The following is a 23,759-nucleotide window of genomic DNA, read 5'->3' as shown; positions in this document are numbered from 1 at the left end:
ACCCTCAGCCTTTTAGCCAGTCACTCCCCCTGCCCTGCAAAAATTCCATTTGGCCACCTGGTGGGCAGTATAGGGAACTCTCACCCCAACACTTTTTTCCTTCCCATTTATCCATTTGCCCTTTCACTCAGTATTCATCAAAAAGTCCTCCAATCTACCACAGACAAGTTATAACCTCACCCTGTCTGCCAACATTCCCACCACACTGAAGTCTATAACAAGTAGTTTCTCTCTGAGCTCCCTCCTCTTCCTCGGCCTTGTCCAGTTTCCCTAGAAGGCGTCCTCTCTTGCTTCATTCCACTTGAAGCCCTGTGCTTACAGTAATGTGCTGCTGAAATGCCATGCATCAGGAGGGAAGCAAGAGCCTGACATGCTCTGGCCATCAAGTAACCCAGACACCACCACTGCCGAGTGCTCCATGTCCCTCCCTCCAGAGAGTTCACAGGTTAAGCCTGCCCTTCCTTAAAGTCAAGTATTCAACTTATTCAAATAGCACCTCTGGGGCTGTCTTGGTCTTACTTATGATATTGTTCATAGCAAGCACTGCTTTCCTCCATTTTCCATTCAACTGCTTCACAGGGTTAGAGGCTTGTGAGCTAGCCTAGGAGTCTCAACGTGTTCTAAGAGAAAGTATGTTTACAGATGCCAACAACCAACTCAACTGTCCACTAATCAGTTCTCATCCAGCCCTCTGGAAGTGTTCTCTGTATACTCAGCACTCACTCAAAAATCCTAAGAAATACACCCAAAGCTTTTGGATTCTATTTTGTGATAAGGGTAAAACGAATACCCAAGGATGGAAACTGGAAGCCAGATATATCAGAAACTTCATATTTCCGAACTTAACAAAGAAGTGTCTTTCATAAGACTCTCTAATTTTCAAAGTGCTTTCACAGCTTTCAGACAGCTTTTGAGGAAGAGCATGAAAGAGAAGTGGCAGCTCCACTCCATGTGGCAATTGAGGAAAGGGAAGAAGAGAAAGTGGTGCCGAGTGTTGGTTGGGGTCCAACAGTCCTCTCCCCAGCAACAATACTCCTCTAGGAGTCTTCAAAGTGGTTTCCTACACGTTGCCTCCTTTGAGTCTTACGATTTAATGTAGTTAAGAAGAGAGACTCAAAAAGGTTAAGTAATTAGCCCAAGGTCACTCAGTTATGAAGTGGTCACTGCCAGAATTCAAACAGAGCAGGTCTTTTGACTCCAAGACACAAGAAACCACAGATAGCTTTGGGACCAAATGGGTTACAGAATCACAGAATGGAAGTGCTGGAAAGGACCATAAAGACAACGCAGTCCAAACCTTTCACATGAGCAAACTGAAGCCCAGAGGGGAAGTGATAGGCCCCAGGCCACAAAGTGAGAGTCCAGACCCCACAGCTCCCCACTCTGTATACTGTATCTCCTGCTACCTAGTACCCACATGATAGAGGATTCTCAAGGATAAAGAGAAATCCTAGATAAAGACCTGGAAGTCCTAACACTGGGCTTTCCTAGCTTCGGGAGGCTCCCTCTTGCTACCAAAACCCCTCTTGCCTTCACCCTCTTAACTGTTCTGACTTCCTGCCACCAGGCATGACAACGCTCCTTCAGCAACCAACCAAATGAGCACAAGCCGGTATGCACAGCTGGTGACTGGCATCTCATGCGTGTCGTCCTGCTGATCCGCACCCGGGGCTGATGTGGGCAAAGACTGCTTCCACTCCCACGGCTCCCTATTACACCGTGGAAGTTTCCACAGAAAGAAAAATGCCACCGAAATAGCGAAGGTGAGAAGTGACTCCGAGACAGGCAGACCTTACTGTATTCGCCACTCTCCAAAGTTGAACCTCTTACCAACCCCCTCCTGACCTCTTCTCCCAGGGAACCAAGCTGTCCCTCCCAGGCCACGAGACAACTGACCAGAAGTCCATGACAAAGACAATCTCTGCCTGCTTCAGTGACCCAAGTACACAGACAAATGGTCCATTATGGCTTTCTCATACAGGAATGACCTTGACCAATTCCTGGTTGTTTCCAGTATATATCCTTTTCTTCTTACCTATTTATCTGGGCAAACTTAACTTGTTAATGAGCATCTACTATAGCAAACCTCAGGAGGCTAAAGGGATGAGGCACACATGGTCTCATCCTCCTGGAATATGCAGCCCAGCTGGGCAGAGAGCCTGTTAAGAGCGGCTTCCACTGCAGTCCTGTGGGAGACTGTGGCAATGACATGGCGGTTACGGACCCGACTCACTGCTGGGCTTTGCTGACTACAGATGACCTAAGGACTGAGAATGAGATTTTTTACAGCTATGACAACACTAAGTACAGTCTCGCATTTCTATTTTTACACATGAAGAAAGTAAGGCCTAGAAACAACCTGTGTGTAGTAGTGGGGCTGGGCGGCTTTTGATGCCTGCGAGGATCCCTTTCTCATGACAGCACAAGTCCACAAGAGACCTACAAAAATGCAAGTTAGGCTGAAAAAATGGCCTTGGAACTCCCTTGATACCTGCTCCCTACATCCTCATGAAGGTTGCCATGGAGAAACCATTCTAACAACCAGAGGAGCTGCTGTTCAAGGGAAGGTGACCAGAAAAGGGGCTCAGTGTCTCCAGGGGAGTTAGAGCCCTCTGTCCCAACTTCCTCCTGACCCTGGGAAAAGAGAGAATCAAGAGGACTCCGCAGCCACAATGAACTATCAGCGTCTGCTTCTTCCCCAGCCAAACTAGGCAGAATCAAAACACAAGACCAGAAGTCCTAACGCACGTGGACTCACGATCAACTCCTCACTCAAGGTACAAACGTTTGGATTTGACTGCATTGCAACTGCCTAGACATGCCCCAAAACTGACATTCTTACTGAACAAAAGCTCTTCAAATAGCTAGTTTTCCATTTTCCACTTCTACTTTTGGTGACTGAATCAATAAACAGACAGATCATTTTGGGAAAATAGTCTAAAATCGAATTACGTTACACATTCCCAGCACCTTCGACCATGTGCTACATGGCACAAGTGACACTGTTCCACATACCAGGTAGCCAGGATCCATGCAAGCACCAGCATCACCTTGAACACAAAGCCAAGCAGTGTTTACATTTTAAAGGTTTGTTTTCCCATGTGTGGTGCTAATTATAGAATCACTTCTATAAAGTTGCTACCAGCTTCACAAAAGCATCTCTCTTTTCTATAGAAAAGCATGTAACTTTAATGGACACTAACTCTGCTGAAGTGGAAGTGAGGAGATGACTGATGCCAGGCAAGAAGGAACCAAGAAAGGTTCAGTACACTGATGCATTTCTCACTGTAGACACCAGAGGTTCGGAAGCTGGAGCAACAGTGAACTTCTTCCTATGTAGAACTTCCCACATGATCTTCAAGGTGATAATGTGCCCTCCTTTGTATTTCTTAAGACACTCACATGCTCCAAAACTCTGTACTACATGGCCCAAACCCTCTAGAGATCTGCAAACACTAGAGGAAATGGCTTCCCCAAGACAGACTGCGCCCAATACTGGAAAACAATGCCATCAAAAACACTCCATTCACAGCAGCATGGCTGTAAGTCAGCGGCTCTCATGTCCCTTCTGCCCCTCCCCTGGAGAGGACTAGCCCCTCCACCATTCAGTCACCCATGCAGACTGCCTGGAGCTGCCAGCCCTTCCCCTACTCCCCTAGTTGTTCAGGGGGAGAAAATGTGTTTTCTTATAGTGCCCTTAAATGTAAAGGTTGTATTTTCTTTATTCACTTTCGTCTTAACCCTGTATTTACAAGTTTTCCATAAAAAGAGCTTGCTTGAATTTGAGTTACATTCTTTGTCTCTCTCACCCTCCCCTTCTCCCTAGCAGACAAGTGGAAATTTCCACCGAAGCACTCAGTGGCTCACAGTGGGTGCGGGGACGGGGGAGGGGGAGGGGAGGGCTTTGCAGCCCTGAAGCATCCTTAAGCCTTTTTGAAGATAGGAAACAGATCTGTCTAAATGCCAGTTCCTAGACCATCTCAGTTAAACCTTGTTGGATTCAGGCTTCACCGAGGCCGTGAATTATTCACCTTCAAGCTGAGGTACCCTCTGCATGGAAAAGCCCCATTTCTTTTTATATCTGTTGGGTCTCATATGTTTTCAAAACCACTAACACTAAACCTGCTGCAGAATCCTTACAAATCTTGGGGCACTGCCACTAAAAAGAAACCTCCAAGGCCACAGCAGCCCTGTCTGAAAACCTGGTGTGGAGTACCTACACACGAGAACGGGGTCAGAATGCTGGCAGGAAGGCACGAGAACATGGAAATGTTAGCTAACGGGAAAGCTATAGAGGAGAATCAATCTCCTCTAGAGAGGGTGCCAGCGCTCTTCGAGTAAGCTGCAGACACATTTGGGAAGCAAGTCAGTAAAATTCCACTGATTCACCATGGAGCTGGTTATTTTTATCATTCTGCTTACCCGTAAATAGAAGGGCATCTTATATGTAGGCCAGCAAATCCCTGCTATAAGCACCTATCCAAATGTTAATGCAGATGAGAACAGGCAAAGAAGGGGCAAAACAGGCAAAAAAGGGGCAAAACAGGCAAGAAAAACACCTTCTACTTAAGAGTTCTTATACACAGGCATTTGGAAGCCAGCCCAATCTCACTGCTGTAAAATCAGACCTGGTAGGAACAGAGCAGAGGCATCCTTTTACAAGGCACACAAGCCCAACGCTGAAATACGGACCGCACTTTCTTGTAGAGTTTCCTCTCAGTCTCAGCTCAGCCCCATCTAGTGGAAAGAGAACCGCAAGCTCCGTGCAGCCCTGGAGTGAGTGACGTGGTTCTGGCAAAGGGTGACTGTTACTATGATTCAGTAAGATACCTGCCCCTTTTTAGCATGGGTCTAAATGAGCCTCTCCTGCCACTGCTCCCTTCTAGCATAAATGACATCTTTGCCTTTCAGACACCCAGGAATACAGTAAGAATTTTCCACACCAACACCTTGTCTGTCCCGCAGAGCAGATGAGGGTGTCAGGGTGAGCATGTGCAGACACAAAGGGGAGGTAGTCTCGGAGGCCCGAAAGAGACCCCAGCAAATCCAGAGCCGGGAGTGACTCCCAGGCCTCTGAGCCGCCCAGTTCCAGGTCGTGCGCCGATGGTTTATTTAGTGTTAATAAGTTAGAGGCCTGAGATATTGTCCCAATCCCTGATAAGGGTGATCCAAACCAGGCCCCATTCTGCTGCCGGGGGGAACCTTGAATTGCATTTTCAAAAACAAGTTTAAAATGGTCCTCAGCTGAACACAAACGACTCCTCCTGTCCTACTGACCTTCAGAGATTATGAATTAAGACAATTTCTGTGGACTAGTCTGGGAACTTAACCATCAAGTTGTTCCACTGGGAAAATAAGTTCTCAGTTATAAACAACAGACTTACAAATTTCTGGAACATAACCTGTTTCTAAAGTGGAGTCTGACCAAATTAATATTTTAAATATAATGACTATATTTTTATTTTCGGCATAAACTGGAAATAGTCTTAATATAATAATAAACATCAGGTACCATTTCTAAAGTATATACCCTCCTCCTCTGGCCAGATTTCCCAGATAGCCCTAAAGCCACAGGTTCTCCCTTACCTACTCTTGTCTTCCAGCCTACAGGGCATGTATGTGATAAGGGGGTTGATTTGTGGGGGGAGCGGGGACTGGACATGGGAGAACAGTAGAGGCAATTGCCCAATATACAGTGAAGTCATTGGAACAGAGGTGCCTACCTGCCAGCCCCAGTCCTAGCTTTACTCCCTGCTGTGCTGGGCACTTTCACACACACTCCATCAGCTGGTGCCTAGGTTAGCATTATGCAGTCAACTCTCTGATGAGACTGAAAACTCCCTGAGACCAGGAACCACGACAACTGTGAGAATCCACCTGAGACCTGTGGACACCACTAGGACATACCATTTCTCCCCACAAAACGTAAAAGCAACAAACACATGATACCAACTGTACCATGATAGAATGTGGATTCTCAGAAACATCTAGGCTCACTCCATTAGCCAGCCAAAAGCTGGCTCTCACACACCACTGTCAGGATTCAAATAAGAGTCTTGCCGTAATTTCAGATACATGTCATGGCCTCCAGGGCTGTTCAAAAAGAGTCAAAACTTCTAATGCTAAACATGTAACCAGTAAGACCACTGTTGCTTTCTCAACCACTTCAGAAAAGCGAGCCTCCCAGTACATAATCCACTTACTACACGTTTCTAACACTTTCTGTGGCTGTGGATTAATGCACATAAAGGATTTGCCAAATGAACAAAATGCCTGGTACTGACATGGCTAGTGATTATGGGGTCACTGTCTGAAGCCAAGAGAATATCAGACTAACCTTAAGCTCCACACTGCAGACATGTAAACATACCACCCAATTCCAAATCTTTATCCAGGTGACTCCAAACTACACTTGCCTCTCATATCCTCATTTCCCAAAAGTCACTGTGGAGAATATTCATGAGTATTATAGAAACAAAAGGTAGCATAATCAAATACAGTGAATAAATAAACGGATCTTACTGAAGGGCTCCTCATCATTTATGTGCCAACGTGCACTATGAATCTCTAGAAGGAATTAGATCATGTAAGGCTTCCCACATCTAATTGATCACACACACCCTACTTCTCTTTTTGATGGAGCATCTCTATAAAATTAGTGTTTCAGAGACCACACTTTAAAAAACATTACCTTAAACAAATAAATACCAGACACTGATTTATCCCAGAAAATAGGCTTATAGCATGAACCTCCCCCACTGCAGCTGGGCACCACCTTTCTGTGTCTATATATAATACACATATGTAATACAGAACACTGCTTCTCCTTTGCTGAGGAGTCTGAAAGTAAAATAACCGGAAATAAAATCTTTAAATGTCAATGAACTAAGCGACTGCAACGTATTCCTCAGCGAGGCACATGCACCTTTGCGGGGGGGAACCCAGAAGTAGGGCTAGTGTTCTCAGCAGTTCTGGCTTGGTCCCAGTGGGCTCTTCCAGGACCTGAATTTATTTCACCCATAAAGAGAAACGGCTACCCACCCCCATCCCCCACCATTGCACACAGAGGTCTGAAAATGAACTGAGTGAACACAGCGGTTCCTGAGCCTGCTCCTCAGACAAGTGACGTCAGCATTACCCAGACTACGTGTTAGTGGAGATCCTGGGACGCTAGTCATGCCAGCTCTCAACAAAGTCAAATCCTCTACTTGAAAAAAGGGCAGAAACCCCTGGAAGTACCACACTGAGTGAAGAAACTGACTTCTCTCTCCATTCACTGCCTTCCATCCAACAACTGTGGACAGATTTTATATGCTCCTCTTTAAACAAAAAAGGCAAAAAGATCCATAACTGTGCTGTTAAAACCACACCCATTTGTGATTAAGTTTAAAAGAAACAGACAGACAGACACACATGCTCTCCATCCCTCATTGTTGTTATGATTGTGGAAGAAGCCTAGCCACTGTGCATTTCCTGTTGCCTAGCAACGCCTCAGGCATTCTCTTCAGAGGTGTTCTCAAGAAGCTGAACACTAGCACAAAACAAGGTGAAGCAATCAAAAGAGGAAATCTGCAGCACGGCAGAAGGTTTAAATGCAGTAAGAAAGCCTCCACGTGAGACGCGACTCCATTCAGGCCCTATCACACGTACTATATCTGCACAAGACAGCTAGATTCACGTGACTAAAAGCAGCATTCTTGCCGCAGAGCACATCTGCAGAGACTGTCTGGTGGGTCCTTGTGGCAATGCATATGGGAGACCCATTACCTCAGTCCTGTGCCCAAAGAAGCCGGAAACAGAGAAACTAGGTGACTTCCTCAAGGCCACAGACTTGCTGAGCGCCAGAGGGAGCTGACTCTTCTACTCTTGGACTTTTCCCATTGCACTAAAACCTGATTCCCATCTTCTCTAACACCCACTCCTAGGAAATCCTACAACATGAGAAGATTCAAATCTATTCTACAAATTGTTCTCAAAGAACTTCTACAAAGATAGTTATTACTACAGAATCGAATCTGTGGCATATATTTGAGGAAGTTGCTGTACACAGTAGGAGACAAAATTCCAAACTGTGAATACTTGGAGTAGGTATAACCATTCTTCTCTTGTGCATTAGGCTTGGGTTACATACGTTAGTCAAAAGCAGCACATTCTGTCATCTGCAACCCATATGTTTAAAACAGATACACTTACGTATGTGGACAGCACTGTTCACTAAAGTATTTTAAAGGCAAAAGTTAAATAAATGTCACGGAAAACAGTGCTAAGGTTAACAGGAAAAGGTTCCACAAGCGAGACTTGGTAAGCCCTCTGTTCCTAGGAGGGCCTAGTTTTGAACTCAGATCATGCTCCATGAAGGGCCAGCATATCGCATCCCATCTGCCACACAACACTGCTAGAGTGTGTGCACAAAGGACACCCAGGCGCAATGGGGGTCTGAATGTGAAATTTTGAGAACTTCTAATAGTAACTGAACAGTACTCTTTACTGAGCCTATCGAAAACGTTTTCCAAGCACTTCAGGAAGAAACTTACCCGCCTCTGTTGTACTGCTGATTGTGGGCAGACATCCTATAAGGAAGCGCTTTTTCACCCAGGTTTTCCAAGTCCCTCACTATTGCTCCTCTGTCCATCAGGGCCTCTATCGTACGTTTCAAAGCAGCAGCAGTCTCTGGCTGTTTTTGTTTGTGTTTTTAAAGAAAAGAAAAAAAAATCACAATTAATATAAGAGCTAGAATAATTAAGTCTGCTCAGTTCGAATCATAACAGCTCTACTGGTAGGGATCGTTGGGTAAAAGCAACAGAAGCTGGTTTTGGTTAATTTAAAATAAAACAGAGAATTTACTGTAAGGATATGAGATAGCTCACAGATACGAAGGAATATCTGAAGAACCAGGCTTCGGAGAGTTCAGGGACCAGGGCAGCTCCAGGGATCTGGGAGGCAGGAACTAATGAGTGGCTTCTTCAGAGCACCTCGGCCAGGCTGAATCAGTGCCAATCACTGTCAGTCCTTGTATCCCATGACTCAAAATTCAAATTCCAGGAGAAGAGCATCTTGTTGGCAGGACACTTGAACTGCCCATCCCACCAAAACTGTAGCCAGGGGAAACGGTGTTGTCTCCCAAAGAAAAATTGGGAGATTGTAACCAAAAGGGGGAAAGGATGATTAAGACCCAATCTCTGCCCTCATGGAGCTTACAATCTAATAAAGGACAGATCACGAAATACACATGTATGGAGAGCAGAGGGCAGAACACACGAAATAGCATGGAGACCAGAGGGTTCACGGAAGGAAGAAACATTCAGCTGGGAGAAGGGTTTCACTAAGGAAAAAACTTTCCCTGAAAGGCGCCTGGAAAATGATGACCAGAGGTACAAAGAATGAATGAACCAGCAACTGAGCCCCAGTGATGGGGTTCTGTGAGTAATTTAGGCCAGTTATTAAAAAAAAAAAAAAAAAAAAAAAAAAAAGCTTGAACAATATAGAATCCCATCACCGAGAGATAGACTGGATGGTGAATTAAACTTTCTGGTGAATTTCTTTCCAGATATCTTTCTATGCATATGTATACACAAGGAATTTTTGGAAGAAAAGATACTTTATAAGGATAAGCCTGAAAACTGCAACGAATACAATGTGGAGAACGAAGGCAAGATGTGGCAAAGAAGAGCACCACAATCTGGTGCCTGGGAGAGTGGAACTGTCATTACAGCTAAAAGGAGAGCTGGAGAAGCTGGTGAGGACAGTAAAAGATGAATCTGATTTAGGACACACTGAATCTCAGATGCCATGGCTCCCCTAGGTTGACCTCTCCAGATGTAAATCTTAAGCTCAAAGCAGGTGGATGAGAAATACACATTTCACAGTCACCTGCACAGATGGCTCTCTGAAGCCCGAGAAGGAGGTGAGATCATTAGAAAGGGTGGAGGGGGAGAGGAAAGGAGATCACCAGTGGAACCTTGCAGAGCACAAACATTTAGGGGCTAACAAGACGACTCAAAGTCAGAGAAGCAAATAGAAAACGTATCGTCAAACAGGACAAGGAAAATCGGGAGACTGCTCGTCCAGAATGACAACAGGGTAGAGGACAGAGATCAAGAAAAAGCTGCAGTGTGGTAGCTACACAGGCATTTAGCAAGATGGGGCCAGAAAGCAGGCTGCCAAGGTTCCCATGGTAGAGGTGGAGAAAACACATGGGCAATTTGGTAGTCAAAAAGGAGTGGACCATGCAAGAGGATAAAATGTAGGGTTTCTAAAATAACAACAACAGCTATGATTTACTGGATAACTACTCTATGGTCTAGTGTCTTATTGTTACGTATTTTATCTTCTCACACACACACACACACACACACACACACAAAGCCAAGAAGGTTTACAGATTTGGGACTGGATCTCTAGAGAGATGCTGACAGGGCAGCTAGTAAGTGGAAATGCCTGCTGCAAGGATAAGGAAAGCTGTGGAAACCCTTGGGGAGCAAGCCAGAGGCGCACCTTGGCAAAGACAAGGTGCACGTCTCCTCAAAGACCTACGTGAAGAGGTGCAAGCAGGCAGATTTTAAAGTGCAGGAGGAGACTTAAGAAAAGGCTACCTTCCAGGGGTTCATTTGGGGATCAAACGAAGAGAAAACTGCAGAACAAGTTTAAGTGTGCATTCTGGCAACCAAACAAAATCCACTATATTTTTAAAATGTTCTTTCTAACAAGTGCTGCTAAAATGGTATGAAATGTGCTAAGTATTGGCTTAAGGCTTAGAAAAAAACATTCTTTACTTTCTTTTCATATTGAAATCCATTAGGGATTTTAAAAATTCCTACTGAATCATTGTTTATATATTTAACCATCTTAAAACAGAAATTTCCCGAAGACAATAAAAATTGAGGTCAAAATCTCTTCCCATTAACACTAGGTAAAAAGTCTAAGGCAATTTACCCTTACGATTGTATCAAACACATTCCTAGACAGTTCTAATCATATGAAGACTACATTCTTCTCACATTTCATTATGGTTCACAAAGACATCACCATACATCTGCAGAGGACTCATTATTAACAGCAGCACAGTATTTCATTTCACTGAAAATGCTGTTTCTTGACCTGGCATTACATCAATTAACTTATGATAAGGTAAAGGAACAGTCTATCCAAATAAAGAGCGGGGTCTCAGCTTTGTTACCTGCACTGAAAAAAAAAAAAAAAGAAAGAAAAAAACCTTTGATTGATTAGTTTTCTGATTAGCTACCCAAATAAATTTTAATTCCAGTTTTGCCTGATTAAAAAGGAATATATCTCAATATCTTTTTAAGTTCCAACTGAAGTGTTTACAGTATAAAACTCATTACCCTCTTCTGAAGTAAGAGCTCATAAAGTAAAAACATTTTCTTCTTACATCTGTCTCAAAAAGGGGAAAGGCTACCTAACAAGAATGTAACAGGAAAATAAAAATAAAAAAATTGTTTTGCCTTTGGTATGTCAAGGTCAAACTGTAGACTACTGGAATGGCCACATTCATCTCACTTTAATTTCAAAACACCCAGAAGTCTAAAAAGAAAGGTAGAAGGAGGAGCAAAAATAATGCCCCATAGACCTTACCTCACAATAAAGCAGGGTTGGCAAACCAGGGCTCTTGGGCCAAATCTGGCTTGCTACCTGTATTTGCAAATAAAGTTGGACTGGAACACAGACAACTCATACATCTGCATACTGTCTATGGCTACTTCTGTGCTAAAGGTAGATCTGTAATTACAAGAGACCATATGGCCCCAGAGCCTAAACTATTTACTATCTGGCCAACCCCTGTTCTACATTGTGATGGGCTGAGGGAAGCTGGCAGGGCCTTAATCCACTCACCCTAAACTGCACCACAAATAAAACCATGAGCCTGGGCCACTGACTGACGTATAGAGGGTGTATTCCTCATGGGATGTGTCATCAGGTAGACACATCGGGTACCACCTAACAAACACCATCAATTTGGCTGTTCAACTCACTGCAGGGTTCGGAACTGATTCCATTAATCCACTATTCCATCCACCAAGCTCCTAATGTCTTTATCAACCCAGGTTGCCAACTTGAATGTTCCTCATTTAGTGAAACCTACAGATGTATTAAAATAAAATTCTTACGCTTAGAGGGGAAAAATTTCTGCTCAATCCAGCACAATTTTCAACTTATAAAAGCATATAGTTTACAGGAAGCAAATTATCTTGCTGCCAGAATTCTCATTTATAAGGTCTCTGAACCACTCAATTCCAACTACTCTAAGAGAAGTTGTGCAGGCTTCTGAGGGGCTTCTCTCACCCACCTGAAAGCAACTCCTTCAATTCTTTCCTTCAACCTACCAATGCGTCAACGAAATACACTTTTGGCAAGGAGACTGAGGGCTGAAAACATTCATTTGAAAAAAAAATACAGAAAAGTATGAATGAATGGGAATGGGAACTAGGAAAACTAGGACTACGACTCTAGTCCTAGCTCATTCACTAATGAGTTATACAAACTCATTAGTGAATGAGTTATTAAATTTTATCAATTTTAAACTTGTACCTCAGTTTCCTCATCTGCTAAATTAGTAGTTCTCAATTTTCCTGTTGCTACAAGTTTCACATGAATAAACGACATTCATATTGCAATTCTCAACATCTGCTGCAGGCATACAAAGTTTGATGAAAGTCTATGCCCCCCCATTCTGATATCTTCATCACCCGAAATGCACCCCCATCCCCCAGTTCTCCTGATGTCATTCTTTTTTACTTCTAACAGCACTACAGCGATCTAAAAATATTCTTTCACCAACTAGAACGGAAGCTACAGAAGAGCAAGGACTTTTGTCTATCTTGTACATGACTGTACTCCCAAAGTCTAAAATGGTCCACACATCATGGAACAGGTGCTAGAAATAGCTGTGCCAACTGTACCTCCTTAAGAGGGTCTCTTGCTTACTTACTCCTATCTTTCCTCAAGGAACTCTAAGTTTCCTTCTATCTCTAATATAACTTGAAGCCACTTTTCATATTCAACAAAGCTCACTGCCAAGGTGGTAACTGTACCACTGAGGCAAAATTACAATACTAATGTTTTCCCATTTACTTCACGCAGTACCAAAATGCTGTTCACACCAGTACTGTATTTCAAAAATACCTACAATTCATCTAGAAGTGAAATTAAACATTATTTTATACATTTCAAATATCAAATTCCAGTACACATATAAATATGTTAAAATTACATTATTATAATTATTTGCTGATTAGGTAAGATAAAGTACTATCCCAAAATTTAACTAAATAGTATAATACTTTAAAAAAAAAGGTAATTAATCCCAGAAAAAATTAAAGCTAATTTTTTATATTAATTACTAAAACTAACGGTTAGCCTACAAAAGACGACTTAGAGAAAAACCCAACAGCTAACTTCAAATATCTGCAGGGCTATTATGCAAAAGGTAGATTTGTTTTATTTTGATTGGATCCCAAGAGTGGACTAGAATCAAAGGGTAAAAAATAGAGAAACCAAGCCGTATTTTGTAAACAAGAACACATTTCCAAAAATACATGGCTGCATGAAAATGAAGTGGGCTGCCTTATGAAGTAGTGACCTTCCCATCATTTGAAGTACACAAATAGATACAGGATGGCTGTCGGAGTAACATCTGCATGGGTGGGAGGGTGAACTCAACAACTTCTTAAAGCCCCTACCAAGACTAAATACTACTCTAGTAGTCTGAAGGACATTCTGCAGTGAAGCCAGTTTTGAAAACTGCAATTGCATAGTGATGAAGAATACATGTACTCCTAGTAAAAGTTAATGCTGCTGACTAGATTTATGCTAATGTACTAGTTGTTCTACTATACAGTGACCCTGGAGCAATACAGGTTGAAACTGTGTAGGTCCACTTACAAGACTTACAAGCAAATTTTATTCAATAAATATATTAGAAAAATTTTTGAAGAGTCACAACATTTTGGGAAAATAACTTCCTTTTTCTCTAGCTTACTTTATTGAAACACAGTATATAATACACATAACATACGAAATAACATTGGTAAGGCTTCCAGGTCAACAGTAGGCTATTGGTAAAGTTTCTGGGGAGTCAAAAGTTTACACACAGATTTTCAACTATGCACACCCCTACACTGTTCAGAGGTCTAACTGTACATAAAGTGTAATAAGAAAATAACAAAGTATAATGCAGAGAAAAACTATTTTAATAAACCAATGCTGTGTGCTCTGCAAAAACAAAAATACCCCAAATTTTAAAATTTAAAAAAATAATGTTGAAAAAAAAATACTGCAGATTAATCAGTCAGGCTTTTCAAGTGGTCATTTAATTGTTAGGCTATAGTATAGAATTTTAAGAATTGCTTAAGTATGTATTAACTAAAAAGCACTCATGAATATGGTATTTATATAATTATCTTTCTAAGAAACAGTTACATGCAGGAAAACATCAAGCATCTTTATGGGGAAGTCATTTTAAAATAACTTAAATGGCACAAGTCAGGTGTACAGAGGAGATACATACATCCTGACACCTGCATGTGGAGTAAAAGGGCAAAGTGAATGATTTCTTATGGGCAGACCAAATTCTGTGGGTATCAGAAATGTAGGGTGAAACTTAGGAAACTGCCATTTTGGTTCAACTTAACATTTATCTGGAAACATTCCTCTCAAAGTGTCTTCCTCAAGACAAGTATGTCCAACCTGCTCGCTGGGAAGCCCATCTCCAAAAGAGTAGCTGCAGGGAAATGGAACACCAAGTCTCTGTCCCTAAAAGGTCTGCGATACAGATAGGAAGACATATACTTGTAAGTTACTCATAAAAGGCAGACTGAAACACAGGCAATACTGATGTGAAAAGCAATGATGCCACAAGAACTCAGAAGAAGGAATTACTACTACTAACTGGTTGGTTAAAGAAAGTAGTTTTCAGCCAGACCCTGAAAAATGGAAACCCTGTCAGGAGGGGAAAGAGGGCTACTTTGGGTGCTCTCAGAGTGGGTCTGAACTAACAGCAGACAAAAGAAAGGAAGGGAGAAAATTCTGACGAAATTTATATTTGGGATAGAATCAACATGGGTACTAAATTTAGTATAGGTAGAAGCCACTGTTTTATTCCACCTATGGCACTATTTTGCCTAGAATAGTAAGATTTCAGTTTCTTCAAACACTCACCTACACTGTTGGTAAAAAATGTAAACTTTCTGGAAGGCAAGTTGGCAACGTATATTAACTTAAAATGTGTATACCTTTAACCCCACAGCGACTTCTAGTGTGGGGGATCAGTCAGAGTGGTGGGAAAAACTATAGGGAAAGGACCCAAACCTTCTGAAAGGTTGGAAGGTTCTGCAGAGCCCAAGGGGAGAACAGCTGAAGGCAGCAGTTCTATAACCCTGAGGCAGAGGCCAAGGAGTAGGTACAAGGCAGTGTAGGGGAATTTTATCTCAAACAGGCTTATTTATGTTGACTGGGAACTGACCTTTGATCGTCGCCCACATGACGATTTCTCTGAAAGGGGAGCAACAAGTGTTAATTACCTACAGGTTGTGTTTGCTCTAGGTTTTCAGCCTTGTGTGGGCACTGAACAAAACCAAGCAGCTCCAGCTTCTTGGGGCTGCTCTGGCCACTAAAGCCAGGCAGTCAACTAGCTGCTCTTACATTGCATACCTGTGTCTGAGTACTCATTTCATCCATAGGCCAGGGTCTGCGGGACAGACCCGGCATTCTAGGAATTTAAGAAAACTACCATACCAATGTACCAGACTTAGCTATGAAAAATGCTCTTCATAAAGTTATTACAATAGTGAATGAATGGAAATCTAACTGTCCAATAGGAGACTGGTTCAATAAATGATTTCCACTGATTGAATAAGTACTATACAACCATTTAAAAAATCCACCAAGATCTGAGAAATCACCACTAAAGAACTTATCAATGTAACTAAACACTACCTGTTCCCAAAAACACCTACAGAAATTAAAAAAAAAACAAACAAACAAACAAAAAAAAACATGGATGATTGGGAGGCTGCAGCGGGCAGATCACTTGAGCCCAGGAGTTCGAGACCAGCCTGAGCAATATGGTTAAATTCCATCTCCACGAAACACACACACACACAAAAAAAAATTAGCTGGGCATGGTGGGACACACCTGTAGTCCCAGCTCCTCAGGGACCTAAGATAGGAGGATTGCTTGAGACCAGGGAAGATGAGGCTGCAGTGAGCCATGACTGTGGCACCACACTCTATCCTGGGTAACAGAGTGAAACCCTTTCGGGGTTGGGGTGGGGAATGATCCTCACATACTGGCATAAACACATTTTTAATAAAATAAAATCAGCACGGAGAGTACATCCATATATTTTCCAAAAGAAAAAAGGACTATGTAGACAAACATGGAAAAAGTATGGATGACTATGCAAGGTATTAGTCTTCCCTAGATAGTAAAACAAGTGGAGTATTCCTTTTTTTTTTTTTTTTTACACTCTGATTTCCTTTATGATGAGCAACTAAAAAGGTGTTTCAGAGACAAACTTCTTTTGAAACAAATTCAATTTTTCCTTAAAAGAATTTCTTCTCCTAAGTCTATCCCAACCACTATCTTGCCACGGATGCCATAATTTGTAAATCCTGTCTTCAAGTCCCAGATCTACACTTGAACACTGAAAACTCATTCACTGACTCCATGTCCATCCAGGCTTTTAATAATAATAATCAGAGAGGTATAAATACGTGGCTTCCAGAGGTTACTGAAAGAGCCTTGCAAGCTGGTACTTCCAGCATCATTAATTATTACAACTGGTTACTCTGTCTCTTGGGGAATGAGAGGAAAAACTGTGATCCAGAAGTACTGGTCCCAGAATCAGAGCGCACCAAAAAGACGTGACAGGACAAGACCAAGTCTGGCCCTGACACCACAGTGGCCAATGAAGCCAAGGGATGTGGAAACAGGAGCCTGCCCATTCTACGGCCATGTGGCCAGGAATAAGGCTCTTGAGACCTGGGAAATCCAACATTAAGAAGTATTCTTTGGGCTACATGATGAAAACAAAAAGAACTCAGCGAAGAATGGAGGTTAAAAAGAAAACAGGAGCAAGAAGCCAATGACTGGTCCAGTAACTGATCTGAGTTCAGCACAGATTAATCCTGGGCCAAAACGAAGGACCCAAGAACAAGGCAGAGGCATCGTTATCTTCTCAGTGAGATAATGCATGGCTGAATTTGCAAAGGTAAAAAGCAGATGACTGAGCAGTAAAGCAACTTGAGCTGCAAGGTAGGCAAAATGCCCTTAAGTCATAAACTACACTTACCCATCCAAGGGGCGCCTGCACCAAGTGCATGCTAAGCCATCAATATCAGCATCGGAATCAAAAGGCTATGAGCGAATACATTTAAAAAAAACGAACGCACTGGGCAAGAGGGAAGACATAATTATAGGAGATCCAACCTTGTGTGAACTTACTAGTTGTCAGCTATGTATTAGTCATGTGCCTTGGTTAACATTAATCTCTGTAGTTCAATGATAATATACCTTTGTTCTTTAATCAACTAATCTCTGAGGTTTCAAATCAAAGAGTATCATTCAAATGTCACTCATTTAAGGACAAATTTGGGGGCTCACTTGCATATAATCAATCATTCCTTTCATGATTTTGGGTAAGTCAAAGGATAAGAGGAGAAATCACCAAGGAATTCCTCAGCACTGGAATCACCTGGGCGCTTTAAAAATAAAGATGCCTGCATCTTACCCTCAGATATTTCAATTCAATTGGCTTACGGATTCAAAAATCCTGGACACTAAGATTTTTTTTAAAGCTCCCCAGGTGCAAACAAAAGTGAGAACCACACTCCGGTAGGAAGCTAGCTGGCTTCTCATCCTCCCAAAGATGAATGACTCTGGCTGAATTGCAGTTTGTAAAAGATTTTAAAGCAACGATCTTCTCCAACACTAATTTAAGGAACATAGAAGTTTCACTCTTTCTCACCAACAATATTGGACTCTTGTCTGAATGTGAAATGGAGAAATGACAACCCCAGTATTTGTGGTAAATACTACTGCATCAGCTAGAAACAAGCCAAAATGAAGGTACTCTGCTTGCTATTCTGAGGACATTTTAAAGTCCATGATCCTCTTGCTGAGAGGTTTCCATTTCTATACTCCCCATCCCCCTTCAGATGCACTCACAGATAAAAGATAAACGGGAAGATTGGCAGGAGTCCTGGTTACTATGACAGCAAGTAAAGGAAAGGAAATGCCTAAGCTTGTGAAATGGATAGTGGGAACAGGAATCAGGTAGGCATTACTGAGCCACCTGCCTTGTTGATTACGCGCCTTCATGCACAATTCAGTTCCCTGCCTTCGCCTTATATTTCAACCTCTTCACAGGGTAGAAGGGAGACAGCACTAGTATGACAAGAAAACCAGGGGAGGGAGCAGTCAACCAAAGATTTAGATGGTAGAGACAAAAGGTTGATAAGAAAATGAATCTTCTACATACCCATGTAAAGTTTAGCAAAAATATCACCTGGTGAACTGGGTTAAGAGAAGTTCTTAAAATCATACATTCATAGAATGACAAACATGGACTTTGACAAGAAAGTCAGATTTGCATAATTTGCTAAACAGACCAAAAGCATGTCCATAAACTAGGCCAACTGCAGTGTTGCTCAAATTCAAGTGGTGGGAGGAAGGCGCCTAATGAACTGCTCTACCCTGCAGAGCAGGGAAGAGAAAGGGCACAAACACAAAGGAATTACAGGAATAAAAACATGCATCAGCTACTTTTTCAGATGCCACATATGAGGGAGATCATGTGTTGTCTTTCTGTGTCTGGCTTATTTCACTTCACATAATGTCCTCCAGGCTCATCCATGTTGTTGCACAGGATTTCGTTTTTTATGGCTGAAGAGTATTCTATTGTGTATGTATACCTTACTTTCTTTATCCATTCATCCACTGATGGACACTTAGGTTGATTCACATCTCAGCTATTGTGAATAGTGTTGCACGAACACAGGAATACAGATACCTCTTCGATGCCGATTTTATTCTGTGTATCCAGTAGTAAGACTGCTGGATCATACGGTCATTCTATTTTTAATATTTTGAGAAATCTCCATATTGTTTGCGACAATGGTTGCACTAATTTATTTCCAACAACAGTGTGCAACAGTTTTCTCCATATCCTCGTCAACATTTGTATTTTGTCTTTTTCATAATAGCCATCCTGACAGGTATGAGGTGATATCTCAATGTGGTTTGTTTTTGCTTTTGATAGAGACGGGGTTTCACCATGCTGGCCAGCCTGGTCTCGAACTCCTGACATCAAGTGATCCACCCACCTCAGCCTCCCAAAGTGCTGGGATTATAGGCATGAGCCACCATGCCCAGCCTCAATGTGGTTTTGTGTTTCTCTGAATTATGCTAAATGAAGTAAGACAGGCAAAGAAAGACAAATACTGTACAATCTCACTCATGACATTTTAAAAAGTTGGTCTCATAGAAGTAGAGAGTAGAATGGTGGTTACCAGAGGCTTAGGTGGTTATGGGGAGGGGGGACTGGGAGCTGACAGTCAAATGATATATAATCACAGATGGAGGAATAGTTTTTAAAGTGTCCAGAATAGACAAATATAGACAGAAAGTAGATGAGTAATTGTCTGGGCCAGGGGATAGTGGGAAGAGAATAGGTGTGGGGAGGGAGAATTGGGGAGTGACGACTAATGATTATGAATGTTCTAAAACTGACTGTGGTGATGGTTGCACAACTCTGAACAAACTAAAAACCACTGGATTGTACACTTCAAATGGGGGAATTGTAAGATATATGAAGTTTATCTCAATGAAACTGTTTTTTCAAAAAGATCCAGCTACTTTCTATAAATGTGCCTTTCTTCTGTAACCCCGTAGGTATCTCTCTCATTCCACATACATCTTGCAAGTGTAATTATTTAGGAGTCTGTCCCCATGCTTAAACCTCTTCAAGGCTGCTTCTTACTCATGGTTATTAGATGCTGGAGGTCCAAAGAACCTGGCTTACAATACATGTTCAATAAATGTTTGATGACTATATAAGTCAAAGAATAAATAGAAAATTGAGAAATAAAAGTTGCTAACTGTACTTAATACAACTAGAAAGGAAGAAAGGATTATACTGAGTCATAAAATTTAAAAGATCTTCACTGCAAAGAGGAAAACAGAATATTTTTTGAAAGACTGAGATGCATAATGAAGTTAATACACATCCCACTAGTCAAAAGGAGAGATGCAGTGTAAAAGAACTAGAAATAATAAGACAAAAGACAGAAACAAAGGTTAAGGCACAGGCAGAAACGCTTAACAGTATATCCAAACTTCTAAAAATTCTTGGGATTAAAATACAAAACCCAATGGGTGTTCAACTCCTGAAGCACATGGGGAACAATACAGCAACAAAAAAACCTCAACTCTAAAAAGCCATGGAAAACTGGAAACGGAGTCAGCAAGCCCTATGAAGAGACAACAGGACTTTACAGGGGGCCTACCTTAGGGTGTGCCAGTGAGATTCCAAATTAGACTTGGAAAGGGGGCAAGCCCTAGGAAATGGTGGCTCTCATTTTGTTGCACTATTAGCAGTGTCTCTCCTCAATTACTGAAACATGGAGGCCACATATGAAAAGGAACCTCAACTGCCTCGAAGTTATCCAGAGGAAAAAACAGAAGAGCAAGATGGCGAAGGGTCTGAAATCTATGCCCTGTGCTGTACACCCAGAGTGAAGAACATGCTGTCTGATTTTGAGACTTCGGAGCACATTTATCTTCAACATTTCTCTTCAAATAAAAGTGGGGGAGGGGACAACACTTCAGAGGCAGAACTTGGGAGTAAAAGCCAGAGACAGATTTAAGGTCAATCAGAAAATCCCTTAAAGTTTAGAACTTTCTGAAAGTGGAATGAGTCTCCTTGGCGGGAAGGGGGTAGTGGTGCTGGTTATGTTCTATTTCCTATGGGTGGTGTGGTGACATAGGTATTTGCTTCACAATTACAAGTGATTCTCGTTACTCATGGAATCCATATATGCCAATTTGCCTACTTGATAGAATTTATTTGTAGCCCCCAAATCAATACTCCCAGCAATACCGCAGTCATCTGTAGATATGCACACGTGCAGAGTGTGGTACAAAATTACAGTTGCTTATTATACACATTCCCAGCTGAGGTAGAAAAAGGCAATGTCCTGCCCTCGTTTCAGCTCACATATCATAAACAAGTGTCCTTTTGCCGTCTATTTAGTACCATGTTTTCTGCATGTGTGCTTTCTGGGGGTCATTTTGTTTTTTAAAATGGCTCCCAAGTGTAGTGCTGAAGGGCTGTCTAGTGTTCCTAAGCTTAAGGATGTGATGTGCCTTAGGGAAAAAAATTTATGCTAGATAAGCTTCATGTAGGCATGAGTTCTAGCGCTATGGGTCTTGAGCACAAAATTATCACTGTTATCAATGTTATCGACAATTAGTAACTATGGTGTCTTTAAACAGAAACATACATAAATCAAGGTCATGTACTGATTGACAAAAATGACACGACCATACACTGGAAGGAATCTAACGCAAGGGCCAGTGATTCCGAATTCACTCATGCAGCCCTCGAGGTAAATTTACAGAACTACCACAAATAAACTGTGTTTATTACACTGTACATGTGTCATTTTATAGAGTATGTTAAAACAATAAAATAGCTTTGATGGGTAGTATTCACACATTGTATAAAAGAATCACCTATACAGTCTTATTTTTTTCTTTTTAATGAGACAAGATCTCACGCTGTTGCCTAGGGTGGAGTACAGTGGCACAACAGTAGCTCATTGTAGCCTCAACCTCCCAGGCTCAAGCAATCCTTCCGCCTCGGCCTCTTCAGTAGCCAGCCTCTTGAGCAGCTGGGACTACAGGTGTGCATCAGCACATGTGGCTAACTTTTGTGTATTTTGTAGATAAGGGGTTTTGCTATGTTGCCCAGGCTGGTCTCGAACTCCTGGGCTCAAGTGATCCACCAGCCTCAGCCTCCCAAAAGTGCTGAGATTGCAGGCAGGAGCCACTGTGCCCAGCCAACTACACAGTTTTTAAGGCCCCTTTGAAATGTGAACAATTTTCATCATTTTGCACTTAGAAATAAGCAGAATTTTAAAACTCCAACTGTGCTTCTGGTAGTCAACATGTTATCTCAGGGAAGCGTAGAAATGGGCAATAGGCTCTGCAATTTCAACCTTTGAAAGGTTAAAGAATGAGTACCAGAATTTCCAGGCAAGACAGAGGATTCAACACAAGCACCTAATTAGCTCCCACCTGAAAACCTACTAGAACTACTGTAAAGAGATTTTTTTCAGCTTTATGGAGGTATGATTGTCAAATAAAAATGATACATATTCAAAGTAAACAATGGGATGTTTTGATGCACCTATTGTGCAGGATTTTTTTTTTTTCCAGGTACAACCTTACAGGAATACGAGAAGAAACAGCAGCAATAATATTTTGGAAGAAAGGAAGCAGAAGTAGAAAATCAACAATGGGAAAAACTAAGAATCAACCAAACCAACACCGGGCACCTCTGGGAAGTGGGGGTGAAGTGACACTAAAATAAATACAATTGGTCAAAAGTTGAAGGACTAGTTGGATCCTGAGATGCATATTTGAAGGTTTATACTCTGTGGCAGATAGAAGAGGGCTCTGCATTGGAGGGCACAGGCACAGCTCTAAATGGCAGTACTGTACCAAGAAGAGATTAAGGAAAAAATGCACGCTGTGAATGCTGGGGCCCCTGTGTTCTTTCCCCACTTGGCTCTCACAATCATGGCAAAAGGCCTTTTACCCTTCAGTTTAAAACTCAAAACATTCTGTGGAAAGCCTGACTTATTCTAAAGATATCACAGGACTTAACCCAACACACGGCCAGGCCGTTGCAGGCCCAAGCATGATGTCAGCATGCTCCACCCTATTAAAAATAAGCAGATCAGCATATATCGGAGAAAAGCCTTTAACATGGAAGATTAACACAGAAAAAAACTATCTTGAAGTAAATAACGCGGGAATGGAAGATGACAGTACCTTCAGAGATGAGAAGACACAAGATATAAGACAAGAATAAGAGACTACAAAAAAAGATTTGGGGAACAAAAGAGCTCTTAAAATTGAAAAACTTGACAGAAACTTTCTTCTTTTTCAACAGAAGGGTTGGAAGATAAAGTTTAGAAACTGCCCTAGAAAGAGCAAAAAGAGATGAAAATTAAGAGCAAAGGCATGAAACCAAGTGCACCAGTCAAGGAGGTCCAAGAGCTAAACAAAAGGGGCTCTAAGCAGAAGAGAGCAGGGAGAATCACAGTCCCCAAGCGGAGCTGCCGTTCTGAAAGAACCCTGCCAGGGCCAGCACTGTCCCAGAAAAGCTTCTGTCAAGGCACCTGACTGAAACTGTATTCAGAGCACGGAGGCTAGAGGCTAGAAGATTCCTATGGTCTTATGATTTCAAATTTCAGAAGGTAGAATTCTACATTCAGCCAAACTTGTAAACAAATATGAGGTAGAATAAAGACTCTATCCATGCAAAAATTAATTCTAAGGTGTTACAGGATTCAACAAAATGAGCTGCATCAGTATCATCAGATTTCTCACTGCTGCAGAAGAGAAATACAAACACCAAGGGAAGGCTAAGAAGAAACCACTGGAGTTGGTTTAGAACTGGAGGCATCTGTAGATATGCACAGTTAGCAACAGGAACATGCTCTGAGAAATGTGT

The 23,759-nt window shown here is 41.9% G+C and overlaps 1 protein-coding gene across 1 annotated transcript in view; it reads right to left on the bottom strand.

Moving 5' to 3' along the window:
• Positions 1 to 23,759, bottom strand: part of LOC105472689 (mitochondrial ribosomal protein S6) — a 67,374-nt gene that overhangs the window by 8,721 nt on the left and 34,894 nt on the right. The window contains exon 2 of the mRNA XM_071095657.1: positions 8,535 to 8,674. Within this exon, the coding sequence (XP_070951758.1) occupies positions 8,535 to 8,674 (140 nt within the window). The remainder of the gene's footprint in view (positions 1 to 8,534; positions 8,675 to 23,759) is intronic.

The sequence above is a fragment of the Macaca nemestrina genome, chromosome 4, assembly GCF_043159975.1.
Source record: "Macaca nemestrina isolate mMacNem1 chromosome 4, mMacNem.hap1, whole genome shotgun sequence".
In the NCBI taxonomy this organism is placed as follows: Eukaryota; Metazoa; Chordata; class Mammalia; order Primates; family Cercopithecidae; genus Macaca; species Macaca nemestrina.
Note: the sequence above shows the minus strand (reverse complement) of the source record. Positions and strands in the feature narration are given on the sequence as shown.